Consider the following 19,564-nt stretch of genomic DNA (forward strand, 5'->3'; position numbering starts at 1 on the left):
ACCCAGTAATGGCCCTTCTGCTGCAATCTGTTTGCTTTCCACCTCTCCGAAGATGGTGGCCAACTGCTCGCTCTATTCTTCTTTCTCGTTTCGCACAGTTAAGTGCAAGATAATTTGAACATGTGTAGTTTACGTCAAAGAGCTCACATTACTGTCGTGTCGGCAGCATTTATTGCCGGATTCTTGCCTCTTTTTAACAGGACCAGAGACTGTGTGTGTGTGTGTGTGTGTGTGTGTGTGTGTGTGTGTGTGTGTGTGTGTGTGTGTGTGTGTGTGTGTGTGTGTGTGTGTGTGTGTGTGTGTGTGTGTGTGTGTGTGTGTGTGTGTGTGTGTGTGTGTGTGTGTATATGTGTATGTATGTGTATATATATATATATATATATATATATATATATACGCACGCACATATATATATATATATATATACACAAAATATTTTAAGATGCGTCCAAATAAATGTTGGGGTTCCTTGGCATGAAAAGGTTTGAGCACCACTGATATGGAAACATACGTTTTTCAGAAACCTGTCAGGGTTTGTTACCAAGTGGGATTGTAGAGAGGCTTAAAAGTCAGTGAAAACCCATAAAAATGTCATTGATTGGACATGAGGCAGGCTTGCAGGTAAAATAAAGGTATTTATTACATTCCAGGCCTGAACAACAGAAATAAACTATAACTCAAAATATACAGAAACTCAAACAACACAACTTAGAACAAGGCAACTTAACCTTTAACAGAGAGACTAGGTGTCTGTTAGCCTCTCCCCCATGGCAGTAATGAGCTGCTGTATATTTGTGAACGGTAGAATTAGACTGACAGAGGCTGCTCTGTCACAGTTTAAAGGACATGTTTAGAATTGGCCTCTGTTCGAGATCATTTGTATTTGTGTATTTCTATCCACTACAGTTTGTGTGTGAATCTGTTTGAGTGACAGGCAGTTAATATCAGTGAATTCGCTTCATTTGTACAATTCAACTTTGAAAACGGATGTGGAAGAACATTTTTTACTGTCTGGAATACGCACGCACGCACGCACCACTCTAACTAAATGAATTTCCTGTTTTATCTTCATCTTCCAGACAGCAGTTGTCAAAAGCCAGTTGTGACACCCCTCCAGTGTCCCCAGAAACTTCGGCTTCGGCTTTCAAAAGCAGAACGCCTGGTCAGAGGGACCCCACCCCCAAGAAGGACAGCTCCATTCGGAGTCACTTTTTCCAAAAGGGGCCCAAAACCCTTAACACTACAACCGCTCCCTGTGTTCCGCAAGGTAAAGGGAAACCGCACACCCAAATCCCAAGTAATGGCGACCTACATAACCCAACTGCCCCACCTACTATAACTGTGGATGAGGATGAGCCAATGGAGGCAGTGGTCATCCGCGCTCCAAACAGACGGATCGCTGCGAAGTTGGAGAACGTGGACGAACCAATCTCAGCTCCACAACCATCCGAGGCTGAGGCCTTCTCTTCATCAGAAGACCAGAAGCCAGGGACTAAAGGTGAATGTTTGCTACAGCAATGGTTCTCAACCTGTGGGGCAGGTCCCCCAGGGGGGGTCCCCATATTATTTTGGGGGGGTCCCCAGATGTTTAGCTAAATGTTAACATTGTTTTCTCACTCAACAGTAAACAAACCAACATACATTTTAAGTGTATAGAGGGTGTCTGCACATTTCTAAAGTGACAATGTAAGGACTTTTTAATACCTCTGAAATGGCAAATTAAACATTTACCAAATTGTCAAGTATTATAGGCAGACATTGTGAAAATAGCCGTTCTACGAGCATGTAGATTGGCTATTTTCACAATAGAACCATGTTATAAAAATGTAATGCCTCAACTCAGCTCATCAGGGTGTTGTTCAACTATGATTATTTTGGGGGTTGCGGCCTGAAAGTTAGAGAACCACTGTGCTACAGCACCAAGGCAGGAGTGCAACATCTGACGAAGAAGTAAGTAGGTCGGGAGTGGCTTATTGTCGGTATCAGCCGGTAACACGCGGGAGTCTGTCCCCGTTACAATGCGCTAGACCCCTGGGAGATGGACTGCTGAGGTGGAGCGCCACACCTACCATCAGCTCCCAGTACTTGCCGCACGACTTGCCAAGCCGTGCTACTCATACGCTGAGTTGGCGGTGTTCAGGCCAGGGAAGTCGAGCGGGCGGGAATGGGTCATCTTTATTCACTGCATGTGCTCCTATCTGCTGGGGGCCGGTGCCAGTAAGTGGCAACACAGAAATGTGTGTGCGGAGCAAATAATTGGTAAAATGACTAAATTGGGGGATAAAAGGGTTCAAAATGTTTGGCTAATGGCTACACTCCTACGCTGCGAGCTTGTAGATCTGCTATTTTTGAAAAGTCGTGAAAATGTGTGAAAATCTTTGAAAATATGTATTTTTTAAGCGAACATTTGTAACTCAAATTTTGCTTCTGGGGGGTCCCTGGAACTAAATATTTTGAGATGCAGGTCCGTGGCCAAATACATACCATATTGGGGGTCCTTCACATGAAAAGGTTTGAGCTCCACTGACATCGAAACATAGATTTTTCAAAAAACCTTAGAAGGATTTGAAATATTCAAAGGTTTTCATGATTTTTCAAAAATAGCAGATCTACAAGCTCACAGCCGCGCTGTGAGCTTGTATATCTGCTATTTTTCAATGGTTAAAGCACAGGGGCCCCGCAGTGAATCCTTGTACCCGGGGCCCAGAATTTGGTGCGACACCCCTGAGCGTGACCACCTCCAAACAGTGCAGATGTGCTAGTTATACAGCATTGACATACTCTTAACTCTAGCATTACAGATTTCATTCAAATGATTTATACATTCAAGTCCTGCATTTAAGTTAAAATTCAAATTTACATTATGAAAGTTTGAGTGCTGTTGAGTGGTCGGCAGTGGGTGAGTGCTTTGGGAGGTGAAGCCCAGCATCAAAGCTGATTAAAATATTTTTATACAAGAGCTCTAATTTATTGTGTTTATATCTCACAATTTAAATGTTCTTTTGTCTTTTCCCTTTTATTCCAGTGGATTGCCCTGTGTGTTCTGTGGGCATCTCTCCAAACTTCATCAACAAGCACTTGGACGCTTGCCTGACCAGCGGACTGAAGAAGGAGGGCTTAAGGAGGTATTGAGAGGAAGCACTTAAACTTAGTTAGACATTAGCCAGTGGTGGGAAAAGTACTCAAAGTTTTACTTAAGTAAAAGTATCAATACTGCAACGTATTTAAGTACTTAAAGTAGAAGGTACTCACTATGTAGAATGTCCTGTTTCACAAGTATTCAAATATCTAATATGTTTAAAGACCTTTTTGAAAATGGCAGATCTACAAGCTCACAATGTGTCGCATCACGAGTTTAACGAATAGTGAGTTTGTAGATTTTCTCTTTTCAAATGGCCAAATGTATACGGTTGTCATGGGTATTGTATGTTTTGTAATAATCAAAATCTTTAGTTACTAGTAACTAAAGTTAATTGTAGTAGAGTAAAAGTACGGAATATTTAAAATACAGCAATAAAGTAGAAATTCCTTAAATTTGGTACTTAAGTACTTGAGTAAATGTGTTTAGTTACTTTACACCACTGGCATTAGCAGACACTGATGTAAGATCAGATTTGGTGGCGTGAATGAACCCTAGTCGACCAGCCACAGGGTAAATGAATGAACCCTAGTCGACCAGCCACAGGGTAAATGAATGAACCCTAGTCGACCAGCCACAGGGTAAATGAATGAACCCTAGTCGACCAGCCACAGGGTAAATGAATGAACCCTAGTCGACCAGCCACAGGGTAAATGAATGAACCCTAGTCGACCAGCCACAGGGTAAATGAATGAACCCTAGTCGACCAGCCACAGGGTAAATGAATGAACCCTAGTCGACCAGCCACAGGGTAAATTAATGAACCCTAGTCGACCAGCCACAGGGTAAATGGTCAAGCAATTAACACAATTAAACAACACGCTGCCAGGTATTAATTAATTAATTAATGAATTAATTAATCCGCCTCTGCCAGGGTTTTTCAGTGTTTTTGCACCACGTGGACATGATGCAAACAAAAAGCACATGGCCGGGCGGACGATCGTCTTTTCTTTTGCCCGGAAAAGAAAAATTGGATATGCCATCCGTTCTTTAGTTAGGGTCCGTAGAAGAAAAAAAAGCTTGTTTTGACCAAAAACACATCTGGGAAAGGAATCTGAGATAAATGGATTTTTTAAATCTGATAACGTTTTATTAATAGGTTTGCACAACAGCAGAAGCAGTCTATCTAAAGAAATCTAGATAGACTGCTGCTGCTGTACAAACCTATTAATAAAAGAACATAAGAAACTACTCAGGAGAGTGCGGATAATCCTTTCATTGTCGTTTTGCTCAAGTGTGTCATGCTCAAGTGTGGGAAACCTCGCCCTGATGGCGTGTAATTTAACAGAAGCGCAAAATGGCTGCTGTGTGAATATGGTCAGCGAAAATCTGAAATACCCTACGAGCATTCGCTCGTAGGGTATTTCATAATCTAATCCTATAATAAAGCAAGCGGCAGAGAAGCAATTATAACAGACTAGCATATTAACAACAGTTGACAAACGGATAGGGTGTTTTTAAAAGGAGATCAAAATGAACTAAGAGTGCCCGCCGACCTGGCGTTTATATAATATAAGTAGACTATAAATATAATAATTGCGTTGCCTTGATATAGAACTACATTGGCCTACTATGTTCTCATAGCAAGCACTAAGAGGGCGAGATCATTTAGCGACCTCCAACCGGGTTGCGACCTGGTCGGTAGTTTTCAGCGACCGGGTCGCTAAATCTACCGACCGGGTCACTAAATCACCGGCCGCAAAATCACCGACCGGGTCGCTAAATCTACCGACCGGGTCGCTAAATCTACCGACCGGGTCGCTAAATCTACCGATCGGGCCGCAAAATCACCGACTGGGTCGCTAAATCGACCGACCGGGTCGCTTATCCACCGACCGGGCTGCTAACCCTAACCCTAACCCTAAATCACCGACCGGGTCGCTAAATTAATGCCCAGCTCCCTAATTACCAACCGCCGGTCCGGGTCGCGTCCTGGGCGCTAATTCTACCAACCGGGTCGCTAAATCTACAGACCGGGCTGCTAAATCATCGACCTGGCCGCTAAATATACCGACCTGGCCGCTAAATATACCGACCTGGCCGGTAAATCACCGACTGGGTCGCTAAATCTACCGACCGGGCCGCTAAATCACCGACCTGGTCCCGGTCGGTGATTTTGCAGCCCGGTTGGTAGATTTAGCGACCCGGTCGGTAAATCTAGCGACCTGGTCGGTGATTTTGCAGCCCGTTTGGTAGATTTAGCGACCCGGTCGGTAGATTTAGAGACCCGGGCGGTAGATTTAGCGACCCGGTCGGTGAAAACTACCGACCAGGTTGCGACCAGGTTGGAGGTCGCTAAATGATCTCGCTCCTACTGGCCGTGGGGGCATGTTTGGACAAACCGATGTCACTGAAAACGGCCGTGGGGGCGTGTCCGGCCAAAACCTCCGGTTACTTGCAAATTTACACGTCAGCAAAAAGTTGTAAATGTCCTGTCGTCACCATTATGTGTTACTATAGTATAGATTAGGTCCTACTGGAATAAAGTTGTAGAATACAATTACATTCATAGGACATTTATTTCAAAATCACTAGTGTTGATAATTATTATTGTATATTTTGGAATCTGTTTTGGAAAGAAGCTTGCCAGCAGAACACATGGAAATAATATCGACTTGAGCTCCAAGTATACCCTGTTAATACTCACTCAGTGCTAAGACTGATGAAACATTAATAATGTTTGGATGTTTAAAACATTCCAAGTCTTCAACCCATCCAATATTTTCCATTTATCAAGATTATTAAAATCACTTGATTGTATTAGTCCATGCCAGATGTCTTGATGTATTTGCATTGAATAATATCGTTTTGCATTCATCTTGGTTAAGAGGCCGCCTGTGCTGAATTTTCCAGGGAGATTAAATGCGTTCTTTGTCAATTTGAGGTTCGGGTGATGATTGGGCATGTTTGCGTAACGGCACAGCGCACTTGATCTACGGTGGACCTTGATGTCATAATGATGAATCGCACAAGTTTCTGCTCCCTTAAACTGTCTTAGAGGAAGGCATCATTCCAGACAGCACAGAGAAGTTCTATGCTTCTTCCAACCTGTCGTGTAGAGTGCTTTATTCTCTACTTGGACTAGATAACTGAAAAGAGGGCTGCAGACCATTATAAGAAAACCCAAGGGTGGCCAGTGATAATTAGTAGAGCTTTTGTTGTTCATGACTGTCAGAACATCTGGGTTTATATGCCCTGAGTAGCAGTTGAATAACTTAGTTTTCACCACTGATATTAAAAGTCAACAATTTTTATACTTCTGCTCCTCTACATCTCGGAGGTAAATGTTGTACTTTTTACTCAACAATAATTATTTGACAACTTCAGTTACTAAAGTTACATCGCAGATTTACTTTAGTTATTACAAAACATACATTAACCACCTTAGCCCAGCCAACGCATTGTGAGCTTCTAAATGGACTATTTTTGAAAACGTTTAAATAAAAAAATAAAAAAGTGAAGAGACATTCTGCATAATGAGTCATTTAGTTTTTGCTACTTTAATATTAATACAAAGGTAGGCTCCAGGTTGTATTTAAAGTACAATTTTGAAATACTGGACTTTTACTTGAAACAGAGTATTTTTACATTGTGGTATTTCTACTTTTACTTAAGTAACCCATCTGAGTACTTCTGTAACCACTGTTTTAATACTACAGCACATAAATACATTGTTGGTTGATATGATGTGGTCCCGTGTTTTATTTATTATTTAGTTTTAGATGAGCTCAAAACCTGAGGCTTTGTGAGCATGCAGATCTGCTATTTTCACAATAGAACCGTGTTACACAAAATGTAATGCCTCAACTCTTAGTGCTCGTCAGGGATGGGGGGGTCCCCAGTTAAAATATGATTACTTTTGGGGGTCGCGGCCTGAAAAGGTTGAGAACCACTGTTCTAGTGGATGAAATGAACACTGTGCCGTGGTCTTATCTTTGTGCTGCAGCTCTGGAGGTTCCAGGATGCGTCCCAAGGGGAAGCTGGTTTACGACCTGCTGTCCCTTCAGGTGCTGAAGAAGAAGCTGAAGGAGTGTCACCTCTCTGTCCACGGCTCCAGGGAACAGCTGGTCAGGAAGCACAAGGCGTTTGTCCACATCTACAACGCCCAGTGCGACGCCCAATGCGACTCGTTCACTCCCAAGTCAGGTGAGAGAACACTGTCCACAGCGGGGTGTAAAGGGGTTAAGATTAGGGTGACCATAAACTGTATGGGTGTTGCAGCATATAAGCAACCACTGATTAGGGCTGTCACAATTATTACATAATCGTCTAATCATGATTATTACCCGGCTTGGTTGAATGCTTGATTCTGATTGGTCGAGCGCTGAAATCAGCTGTGAATTATGAGCGTATAATGACCGCTCCGCTCTATAATTCTAATCAAAGGCTCAGAGCAGCTGCTGTATTCAGGCTGCACTGCATGGATTTCGTGCCGTATCCAACATGTCAGCCATGTAAACAAACACACAGCGACATTTACAACCAAACGTTGCTCTGAAGAATGTCTTTAAAAACATTTGAGGCGAGAAATAGACGACGCAGTAACAGAAATGGATTCTATTTGATCAGCACTTCCTTGTTTTCCAAGGCGACCGTGTTGCGCTCGGGGGGACGCACTTTCAGCCGTCTGTAAACAAGGAAACACTTTGTTTTGATTTTAGTTTTGAGTCAAATTATTAATTTTATGTATTAGCCGGGTAATAAGTGCTATAAGGTCTTGCTGCTTGGTCATTATGGCTTATATGGACACTTCGGGCTGATAATTCCCCTCGGCTCCGCCTCGGGGAATTATTACCCCGTCGTGTCCATATAAGCCATAATGACCGCGCAGCAAGACCTTATCGCATACTTATTTGACATTATCGCAATTATTTTGTCATAATCGTCATAATCGTGAATGTTGAAAAATGTCAGAAATAGTGGAAATAGCAGATCTACTAGCTCACAACGCGTCGCGATGAGCTTGTAGATCGGCTATTTCCACTATCAATGTTATTTTTTAAGTAGTAAGTTGTCAAATATGTCAGTAATGTATTTGTATATTTAGGTTATGTGTCATATCTACCATGTGCAACTTCAAAGCCTAAAAGCCAAACAGAAATGTAATTATCAACGACAAATACACAATTAACCCTCTAAGGCCCGCATTAAGAAATACTTGAAATAAAAAATTGAAAAAAATCAGATGGTGTTGTAGGAGTCCTATTAAGAGGAAAATGTAATGTTTTTTTCAAAAAAATGTTTTTGTAAGATTTTATAGCCATAAATCAAAAATCATAAATCATGCTCTAATTTACATATGGGGGATATTTTTCACAATAATAACATATGTACATGTTCTAGACATTCTAATGATCACCAAAAAAAATAGTACAGGCATTTTACTTATGTTTTTGTGAGGTATAGCTTCCATGAAAAAGTGAGATGTTGTTCGTCAAAACTCTGGAATTTCAGCGGGTGTGGCGGGTGTGAATGTCAGCCCCTGTGGGGGGTATTTATATGCAAATATTGTGGCCAATGGCATTGTAATACTAAACAATAGAATCCAATGGTGGTGTTTAGGTGGTAGGGGGAGGTAAAATAAAATAATTTAAACCTTTTTTTGGATAAAATACAAACGTTGTAATATTACAACTGTGGGCCTTAGAGGGTTAAATCGTTAATCGCCAATTATTTGAGTGACAATTAATCGTCATGTAAAATGTCATATCGTGACAGCTCTACCACTGATTGACAAAACATCAGCCTCTGCGTTGAATTCGCACACACAATGCATTTGCTCGAAAAGACTGCTTCTTGATTATTTGATTAACCTACATCAGAGCCATCTATTGGAGAGTTGTGCCGCCGTTGTTCATTTCATCAGGCTAGGTCTTCTACAAAGTAGTCTTCTATTGGTGAATAGTGATGAAGCGCTGAACCGGAAGTTCACGTAATGCATTGGAGTCTATGGGTGCTTGACCGTTTGTCACTGTTTCGAGTTACATGAACGAGTTGGATGTCTCTGACCTACATGAGCAAATTGAAACCGTTAAGACCTGAGGCCGATTCTACCAATACCTTCTAAATCAGTAGTTCTTTCAAGATGTACTTTCAAGAGGTTTCAAAAATAGCAGATGTACAAGCTCGCAGTGACGTGCTGTGAGCTTGTGTATCTGCTATTTTTGAATAGCCAATGCTAACCTCTAAAATGACACAGATGTCTTTCCTTTTTGAGCGGTGGTAATAAACCGCGCTCCATGAGAGTGGCTGTGCGTGTGCCTGTAGACACTTTTCCTCGGGGTTTTGCCATAGCAATGTGTTTTCCTCAGCGTTTTGCCATAGCAATATGTGTGTGTGTAGCCATATTACATCACCAATTACCAATTGAAGACGTTATGCAAGCACGACCAGTCACCCACCACTCACTTCACATTGGTGATTTTTATTTTTAAGAGTAGTTTTCTATCAACTGTACACCCCATGAAGCCTTGAATTCATGGAGCACCCAGAACGGCTTGTAAATATTTAAGCTTTGGCCAAAGCTGTAACTTCCTGCTGGGTGAAAAATACATGCACGAGCAAAAAAGTGCGCAGCTGCCATGGTGTTCAGTGGGCGACGTTCGTGACGTATTTACGTCTCGACGTAACAAAGATTGGCTCATCCAGATGAGCCAATTTCCCCCACAATGCACCTGGATTCTGCTTCTTCCGGGTGCTTCAAAACACCACTGAGCAACTTGCATTGAAATGAATAGCTCGGGGTGGGGCTGTCCTTCCTCTATTTTATATATGGTTCTAGCTTATAAAATATCGATATATTTGGTTAATTGCCCAGCCCCCCAGTTTGATTAATTTCTCTTCGACAACAGTAGAATATCAGTGCACAGGCTTGACTAGGAGAGAAGAAGAAGAGGGTACATTCATTGTTAGAACATTGTGTATGTCTGCTTCTCTAATATGTGATTATGCAATCACGGAAGCCCTGAAACTGCAGAGCGTGAACTTAGATAAGAAGAGTGACGAATGTGTGAGTGAAAATCAATCACTCTGTGAAATGCACATTAATCTGTCTCTCAGTTCTGAAGGGAGAAAGTTCCTCTCTCTTCATGTGTTTTTGCTCAGTGATGCTAGGAATTCAAGAGCAGAGATTCTAGAGGCCGATGCCAGGAAACCTTCTCCTTACACCTGATTTATACTTGTCTTGTGCATTTTGTCACACCGTGAAAATAGCCACTGCACGAGCCAGCACGTCACATGCGTTGTTGTGAGCTTGCATATTATGCCCTATTTTTGGTGCGTGACATCGACGCATAACAAAGTATAAATCACGCTATGCGTGCTCATATCAGTAGCTGACGATAAACCCCCCTGTTGCATACACATTTTACACTTCACAGGACCCCGAGTTCTTCTGCGTGCTGCTGGGAATATTCAAATTCTATTATGTCCAGAGTGTGTATGTGTTTGTATAAGCCAGGAATCCGCAGGTTATATGCACAGCTTTTTGAATTTGATCTCGCGGCTTCCTGTTTTTCCTACGTGCATCTCCTGGGATGCCTCATTTCCTGAGCAGTGACCTCGTTGTGGGGTTAAATCCTTTTTGTATGGAGAAAAGCGCTGCCCGATACATACAGTACAAACAGACAATATTTGTGGGTTGCAAGGATCATAAAGCTCTCCTCATACTTAAGTTCTTCTCATACTTTTGTCAACAGCTGAAGATATTGCCAGAGAAGTCGAGGCCAACGAGAAGAGCAGAAGTGAACTGCAGAGGAAAGCCAAGCCTGTGTGTATTTTACTGTAAAACAAACACACCTTAAAGGATTACCATGACATAGAAAAAAAATCTGTTTTCAAATTTCAAGCAAATTCTTTCTTAACATTTACCTTTTTGGATCTGAAAATGGCTCCTGATCACAACTACAGAGCCAACTTAGACCCAAAATGTATGATTTGACAGGACATTTTGATTTAGTTTAGTCTCTTTTGAATTAAAATGCAATTTAGTTTTAGTCATACTTTGGTCATCTGAAAAGTTCTAGTTTTTGTCGTTTTAGTCGACTAAATATATGATTTTAGTTGACTAAATCTACAGCTGATCTAGTCAACTAAAATGTATTTTGGCAGGCTGTGTTGGCATCGTAATGCCTGACATAAACTTAGATATGTACTGAAAATAGCATCTAATCTACAATCTCACTGTGAGCTTGTAGATCTGTTATTTTCAGAGCGCAACCAAACATAAAATCAAATGACTTGTCTATTCTACTGGATCTCTTCTCCACTACCTACTACCTAACATTTTAGTCTAGTTTTTATTTGTCAAAATTGTCAATATATTTAGTCATGGTTTTAGTCACCTGGCTTTTGGCTAACAAGATGCTCTCTTTTTTGTCCTTTCATTATTTAACAGGTCATGGTTTTCTCCAAGAATCAACCTGAAGAAGAAATTGACAGCATGCATTCAAATTATAGTGAGTGACAGTCACATTTTTATCATTGAGACATTGGGGCTTTAATTTGTGTCAGAGAATGATGGATGCAACGGGCATGATTCAATAAGGTGTGCATGCCTATATTTAACATATTCAGCGTAAAGAAATTTACGCAACTTCCACGTTAGTAGTCTGATTCACTAATCTAATTTAATTGTCTGAATTCTGCGGGAGGTCTGCTCTTTCTCATGTCTGCTTGAAGGCTGACTTACATGGAACTAAAGCTTGCATATGTCTTTACAATCCCTTATTCGACATCAATTTCAACAGTGCCAAACCTCAAATAAAATGTGTTTGTACAACACATATAAAAATAAAAAATGTCAATGCTTGGACTATAGACATGCAAATTCAAACTTTTTTTTTCTTTTTTGTTTTTTAGTCAACGCATTTAGAGCCAAATGATTTAGTTCCCTTGGCGTGTTTGACGTTTTTGCAATTGGGATTTCATGCCAACTATTGTGCTATGACCACATCACATGATGAAGCAGTCTTACCTTGATGAGGATGCAGTATGGATGACTGTCCATCACTGCATTTCCATTTCCCGTTCAGTGGAGCGAAGGGTTCGTCCAAAGGCCAGAATCCCTGCAGTAATCAATAAAGCTCTGAACAAAATTATCGGATATTCCACCATCATCTTTTTACCTTGGCTAAGGTGAGTGAGCCATTCTTCAGTAGAAAGGGTTATAATGTCCATAAGTTGGTGAATTTCAACACATTCACCAACCTGCTCATCTGGAACAATTAGGTTCAGAGTCCTGCTCAAGGACTCTTCGAAACTAACTCTGGGGTAGCCCAGGATCGAACTGGAACCCTTTGGGAATCCTCTGTGTTCTAAGACGGCCACTCTACCACTGAGCCTCTGTGCATACTGTAGCTGTTAAAATGCTACACTTAAAGTTCTGAAACTCAAACAAAGAGGCTGATGCTGGGCCAGCCAGGGTGGGTAAAGATAATGAGAATACCAAATATGTTCTATATACTACTTTTGGGAGTGCTTTTTGGTTTGTTTCACATCAAAGGATGAAAAGAATGTTCTATTCTCTTAGGCTACAGTAAAGCATTTCATTTCAGATTTTTCAATCAGTCTACAAGATTATCTTGTGAAATTGGAATTGGACAATTGATGTGAATAGACTGAAAACAGTTGAGTTTTAAATCTTTCTGGAGGAAGACTAGATGGGGGGGGGGGGGGGGGGGGGGGGAAAGAAAACGAGGAAACAACATCCCAAGCCAGTGAAGCCACCCAAAATAGTGTTTAGTTGACATATTATTTTGAGTTCTGGGAAATGTGTAGTAGGTCCTAAAGCGCTGTATATTTGCTTTGGAAGCTTTAGCATCGTTGGAAAATGAAGAATGGTCTGCTAGGATTTTCTGTTCCCCACTTCCCCCTTGAGTGGTGCTCCAGCTTATATTTAAGAGTGCTTCCTTACCAAGAAGCAATTTACCATGCACATTGAGATTGCTAATCTCCAAAGAGCTTACCCAATCGATACTCTAAGGTGGCTCTCTAGATACAACAGGTCCTTGTATTGATCTTACCTCCTTCATTATCAAGCCAACCTCCAATACCCTTTGCAGTGCAATTGCCAAGAACAAGATAAGGCCTTGCTATACTTCTGAGAACTTCACTGACAAGAAAAATAATGGCTTGGTATTACGGTCAATTTATGGTGGGACGATTCACTTATCTCCCGATGCGATCTCGATACCTTGGCTGCTGATTTGATTTAGATTGCGATTTTTAATTGTGTTGCAATTAAGCGGTTGTTGTGATTCGATATTACAATTTTTTTTCATGAAGCCGTCTGCAACCTTACATTTCTTCATAGGTACACAAAATTGTCTGCGGACATCATTGTGCAACATGTGGTGGGCCTTGAACCCTTTAAGACATGGAACACATCCGTGTCACTCTAGATTTGAACCTTTTTAACCATTATTTTATGCTTTAACCATTAAAAAAATAGCAGATATACAAGGTCACAGCGTGGCACCGAGTGCCGCGCTGCAAGCTTGTAGATCTGCTTTTTTTGGAGACGGTACAGGCCATGTGTTTCTTGAGACCAAGCCACAAGAAAATGAAAAGGAAAAAGCCATCCGAGACTTCTGAAACATTTGTATGATGATGATGATCCATGGTGATCTTGCATTGGAGTGTTTTTCTTGGAGGCGGTCGGCCAGGCCACCATGGCTCCGTGACGCTCACAGGACACCTGATTACAAAATCGGTAGGAGAGGGGATAAGGGAAAGGGGGGGGTGCTCAAAAAAAGCTTGCCTAGGGCAGAAAAAAAGTCAGATCCGGGCCAGCACAGTGAAATGCATTTGAGAGTGTTTAATGAGGTGTTTTAGGGTCATTTAAGTCTCTTTAGGAAACTACTAGTTTTGGGTTCATAGGTGTGCACTCAGGCATACTCAGGTTATTGTTTTTTGTCCTCAGGCAGAGGTTGAGTCAGGGCAAGGAAGTTGTGGAACAATATGCAAACTAAGTCCAATGACATGGTTAAGAACTAGCAAGCAAATGTTATTAGGAATACCATGTCTCCTTGACAACAGCTGTTCAATGTTTGGGTGGCAGTTGCTCAGTAGGTAGAGCGGCAGTCCGGGTATCGGAAGGTTCATGGTTTGAACCCTGGCTCCCACGGGCTTATTGTGGAGTTGTCACTAAACAAGGGAATTGCTCCCGTGCGCTCGGTTGGACTTGGAGCAGAACATTGGTCCTAATAGGATGGGTCAAAATTAGAGAAGCAATTTCCCTTCAAGGATAGTCTGGGATCAATACCATTTTTGGGTTTCTGATCCGGTCGGAGCGGAAATAACTTTACATTATCAGGCAGCCCGGAACCACTGTCCAGCACCTCCAAAATTACTCCCCTAGTTTAAAATGTCTTTAGTTTGGTATAATCGTTTCGTTTCTTTTGGTATAATAATGGTTTTGTGTGTCCATCTTCTAACTCGTACCATGACTAGCGAGACTAAACAAATTGATTCGCATTATGTGGGGAACAAAAACAATGCCAACCGTTACTTCAAGGATCACAAAAAGAAAAGTACAATCCAGCAGAGCAGACTGCTTCAGTATTCCGCTTCCGTTTTCCCCCAATATCAGGACTACAGGTCTAATATTTTTTAGATGTGCAGGTCAAAACTCCATGGATTTTTCAGTAAAAACTTAAGCAATAGTTTAGTAGTTAATTCAGCTGCTCATCTGATTTGTTCCCACCTGCAAGCCAGTTAATCTGTGTTCTGAGCTTCTGACTGGCAGATTTCAACATAAGACAAAGTAAAAAATATATATATATTTTGTCAACGACGTCACACTGGTGGGGGAAAAAAAGGAATCAATTGATTTGTGACTGCTCAGCGTCCACTGGAGTGCACGCTTTGCTGTATAGAATTGGTTTTGGGGTTTTGTGTGAGAGTAATCTGTGTACTATGCAAGGCAAAGTTCTTCTTTTTTATGCAAGGATAACCACATTATTTATTTCATCACTAAAAACTTCAAATGGTAGTGAACACAACTTGTATTTTCTTAACACCTGTTTGAATTGGCTTTTAATTAGAATCTTTGTGGTAGGTCAAAATAATGACCTCCCCCCTCCCCTCCTTGCAACACCCCTGCCTTTCAACTCTGTAGAAAGAAATAGTGGCTGAAAAAGGGCAGTGACTCACTGGAGGTAAGCACTATTAATAGCTGCAGTGCTGCTTGCTTTATCAGAGGAGCTTGTGGATGACGCACTGCCATGGGGAGGTGAATGTGCACTGGCAGGAGATGGATTTGTTTGTGTGTGTTTGTGCGCTCATGCACACGTGTACATGCAACATACAGCATGTGTGCAAGTTTACAGCATGTTTTTTGTGTGTGTGGCAAGGACATTCTATCCTCAACGAGCCAGACAAGACAAGTTAATTATGTCATGACAGACGTATGGTCACCCTGGTATTGAAGACAATTTCACCATCGGGTGTCACTACCTCACATTTTTTCTAAAGTGTCCAATCGATCATTATGGCTCAAGCATGAGTGTGCCAGCTGTCAAAGATGTAATTAGCTCCGCCAGGCCAATAGGCCGGGAGGTGGAGATTATCTTTTCACCAGTGCGTGTCTTTCGTAAATTCTTCTTCTTGTTGTGCGCGGCTAGTCTTGGACGGCCCTGGACTGATCAGCGTCGGTCCAGGGTGGCCAAGGAATAACCTCCACCCTCCAGCTGCTGCTATAACAGGCTGCATTATTTTTGTTATTTTCTTGAGCTGTAGGTATAAACAAAATAGTTTCCCCCTGGATTCCTTGGATCATGAAGCAAGCAACTCCCCATATTGCCATGTTGAATTTTCTTCAAAGCACAGCATTTACTACTGCTTCTACAGATTTGACAAACAAACACAAAATATCTACATATTTACATGGTACCTCAGATAAGATATAAAAGTTGCGTAAGCATAGCAGCAGAATGTATTTTGCATGGTTTCGGAGCTTACACGGAAGCCAGCATTCTTCTTCCTTTGGCGCTACCATTATAACTAGCTGGCAAGCCTGGCACGCATGTGCAGCTCAACTATTTCCCCCTTATTTTGCACTGCAGTCTCGGATCAACAGTGGCACTAATATTATTTACAGACCGTGGACCCGTTGGGATTGAATTTTTCTTAACCGATTTGTCTGGGGCACTTCGACACATACGTACACTGGGTGAACCGAGGGCCTCTCCAGCAACGATATAACCTGTAATTATTTCAGTGCATGTTGGCTCCCTCTTCGTTCATAATTCTAAAAATTACCTATTTGGTTCCATGGAGCCTCCCTTGAACACCCACCCAATAGGCCTGTGCAAAAAAATCGATTCACTATATTATCGTGATGTTAATGTTGGCGATTCAATTAATCGATTTTCAAAGTTCAGAATCGATTTTCAAGATTTTATTTATTTATAAAAAAAAAAAAAAAAAAATGTTTTTCTTTTTTTAATGCGAAATTAACCTGATGGTGAAATAACCACTTTCAGTCAGAGTAAGTACAGGTCCTAAAGGTACAGTTTTAGGTCATGAGGATGTCATGTTATGGCTAAAACTAGCACAGTGCTGTAGGCCTGCAGCACAGCGATTTCTTTTTTCTTCTTTTTTTTATGACTGTTTTGTTCTGTGTTTTCTGGCATCTTGACCAGGAACATGTTGTTGTAATGTTGTACCACTGGCACTTTGGCTGAAATAAATGTCAGAAAGATTGACTGACTTGGCTGCATTGATTTGAAATATATGATTCAACTTTTAATGTTTTATATTGTTTAGAATTGTTTTAAAATGTTTCAATATAAAAAAGCTGTAATTTTTGGGGAAAAATTGCAATAATCGTGATTCAAATCGCAGGAAAACGCAATAATCGTGATATAATTGAATCGTCAGCCTATGAATCGAAATCGAATCGTATCGGGAAAAAGTGAATCGTCACAGGCCTACCACCCAACCTATTTTAGTCACCTGTAAGTTCAAGGTCAACCAGGCAGGAACCTGTGGTTGCTAGGTAAACATTAGATAGGGAAACGCTTATCGGCGGTGCCATTCACAAGTTTACTTTGACGTAACCTCACAGTCTGCACAGCTGGTACTACAAGACTAAATCATTTTGTTGGGAAGAAGTTTGTAATATCTTTTTTTTTCTTTTTTCTGTTAATCATTAATCATACACTGTATATGCCCACACATCACATCCGTGGCAGGGTGAAGTCCGCCACAACACCGACTCTCATTGGCTAGCCATCGCCATGGTGACTAGCCTCCCACGCTATGGGACCATATATACGCTAGGACCCGCCCTTTGTGAGCGTGCATTGAATCGAGCGAGCGTGTGTGCAGCTTCTCGTGTTGCACGTCTAACGTCACACACTGTGCTACCGTGAACATCACTACACTACTCAAGTACATTTACTCTGTTACTTCCGAAACACAAGTCTGTACTACAACAGAAGTCCGTTACTTACTTCAGCTCCGCCGGCTATGTCGGAAGTCACGTCACAGAAGTGGAGCCAGTTACACGACATTTCATTACCTATCGAATTGAGTTCCTCTCTGCCTGCATCCATGAAGGCTTGTCACAGAATTGCACGTACCGCAACTGGTGTAACGCCACTTTCAACACCATAAACATCACGCCATAGTTTGCCTTGCTCCGTCTATTTCCCTACTCCCAATACTCAAGTACAGTAAAAACTCCTCAAAACTCTACTTAAGTACAGTGCTTAAATACATTTACTTAGTTACTTTACACCACTGGAGAGAGACTGTGTGTGTGTAGCCAATGTCTTGAGTACACACTACAAGAGTTAAGCGACAGTTATCCACTCAATTAATTTTTTTGGTGCTCAGCGACAATGACCCAGCTCGGAGGGAAATTTGGGTTCACTCTGAGGTTTTGGGTTCGAACACCACAAGCCGAGAGCATGGTACCAGTGCTCGCAGATGCCTCCCAGACTGTCTCGGAATATCTGGAATGCTAGATATCTGGACAATGTCTGCGAAAATCACGCAGTATGAAAGGTTTTGTCTCCAGCACTGAAAGCAGAGACGTGCTACAGCCAATGAGACCACAGGACAGGTGGATGCAGGTGCCTGTTTGATTGTGTAAAGTAATTTTTAAAAACATCTATTCTGTATATCATCTATGTTTCTACTGAGATTTCTTGACTTCATGGCACTATGGCACTGGCAGTCACAAATGATCATGAATGACGGTGACATTCCCTTATTTTTTTCAGCACTGTGCCATGAATCCATGGTCTGTGTTTCTTACCATTGTTGAGCATTCACGATACTTGATGATTTTCTTTACAAAGTGCTTATCTAATCTATCCTGGCATTATCACCAACCTTGCCTTCGTTTATCCATGCTGCTCATCCATGTCCATGTTCCACTTCTGTAATACATCAATGCTGCGCCTGGTCCTCTGTGTTGGCTGAAAATCTGTCACCTGGAAAGCCAAGAACAGAAAAGATAATTTCCCCATATCTGTCCTTGTCTTTTGTGTGCAGCTGAACCCATCTTTTTCCAAGGCAGAATGTGATATTTTAACAACCGCAGAGGTCTTCCTATTAACCTTCTTTTGCATGTGACAACCTGTGCTGCGTACGCTGCCGACTCATAATAGTTTCTATTAACTCTGTGATTATTGGGACCACATCAAAACATGACATATGTTAAAAAAGTTTGACTTCCATGGCTTCATCATGTATTCCATATTTCTTCCATAAATGTACAGTCACTTCTCTAACTGCGTTACAAAGTGCTTTACACACTGAAGCAAAATACATGTGTAGAAACAACAAATACAGTAAATCCTTCTAAATATAAAGAATTTCTGGACACAAGAAATACCTCTGTTCATTTTCTAAGCAAATGCCCAGAAACATAAGGAATTGGTAGTTTTGTGAATTTCAAACATTTTTTTTTCCTTTTTTCTTTCATTGGTTATTTCGTGTTACCCACTCTTCCACCCATTTTATCTTTAAACTACCATTTTGAAATATGTATGATCTGGAATGCCATCAACCCAATAGCTTTAGGTAAAGGACATTTATTTTTCATTGCAGGGGGTGTCCCTTCTCTGTTCTTGTTGAGGTTGTCTCTTCTCTGTTCTTGTTTAACAACAGGATGTATCTTGTGCTTATTGAAACCTTCCCTCATTTGTCTTTGCTGTAGGGAAGAAAAACGGCAGCGAATTCTCTCGGCTGATCTCCCAGGTCCGTGGACGCATGGAGAGCAACAGACGCCCTCAGATCAAACATGAAGACCATAAGGAAGGGGATGAGGTCAGAGAAGCACAGACTGCAGGTACCATAGGAAATATAAAGTGTTTGGGCGCTCCGTTGGCGCAGTGGTAAAGTCCCTGCTCACCATCGTGGAGGTTGTGGGATCGAAATCCACCGTGGTGCATCCAGCTTTGTCGGGTGTCT

General features: G+C 41.5%; 1 protein-coding gene across 1 annotated transcript in view; it reads left to right on the forward strand.

Annotated features, from left to right (window-relative positions):
- rad18 (RAD18 E3 ubiquitin protein ligase) overlaps positions 1-19,564 on the forward strand; it is a gene marked incomplete at its 3' end in the record, with an annotated part of 62,510 nt that overhangs the window by 16,697 nt on the left and 26,249 nt on the right. The window contains exons 5-10 of the mRNA XM_080728169.1: positions 1,080-1,498; positions 3,026-3,125; positions 7,086-7,285; positions 10,837-10,907; positions 11,535-11,595; positions 19,311-19,442. Coding sequence (XP_080584295.1) covers positions 1,080-1,498; positions 3,026-3,125; positions 7,086-7,285; positions 10,837-10,907; positions 11,535-11,595; positions 19,311-19,442 — 983 coding nt within the window. The remainder of the gene's footprint in view (positions 1-1,079; positions 1,499-3,025; positions 3,126-7,085; positions 7,286-10,836; positions 10,908-11,534; positions 11,596-19,310; positions 19,443-19,564) is intronic.

The sequence above is a fragment of the Nannobrachium achirus genome (assembly GCF_963921795.1).
Source record: "Nannobrachium achirus genome assembly, chromosome: 6".
Classification (NCBI taxonomy): Eukaryota; Metazoa; Chordata; class Actinopteri; order Myctophiformes; family Myctophidae; genus Nannobrachium; species Nannobrachium achirus.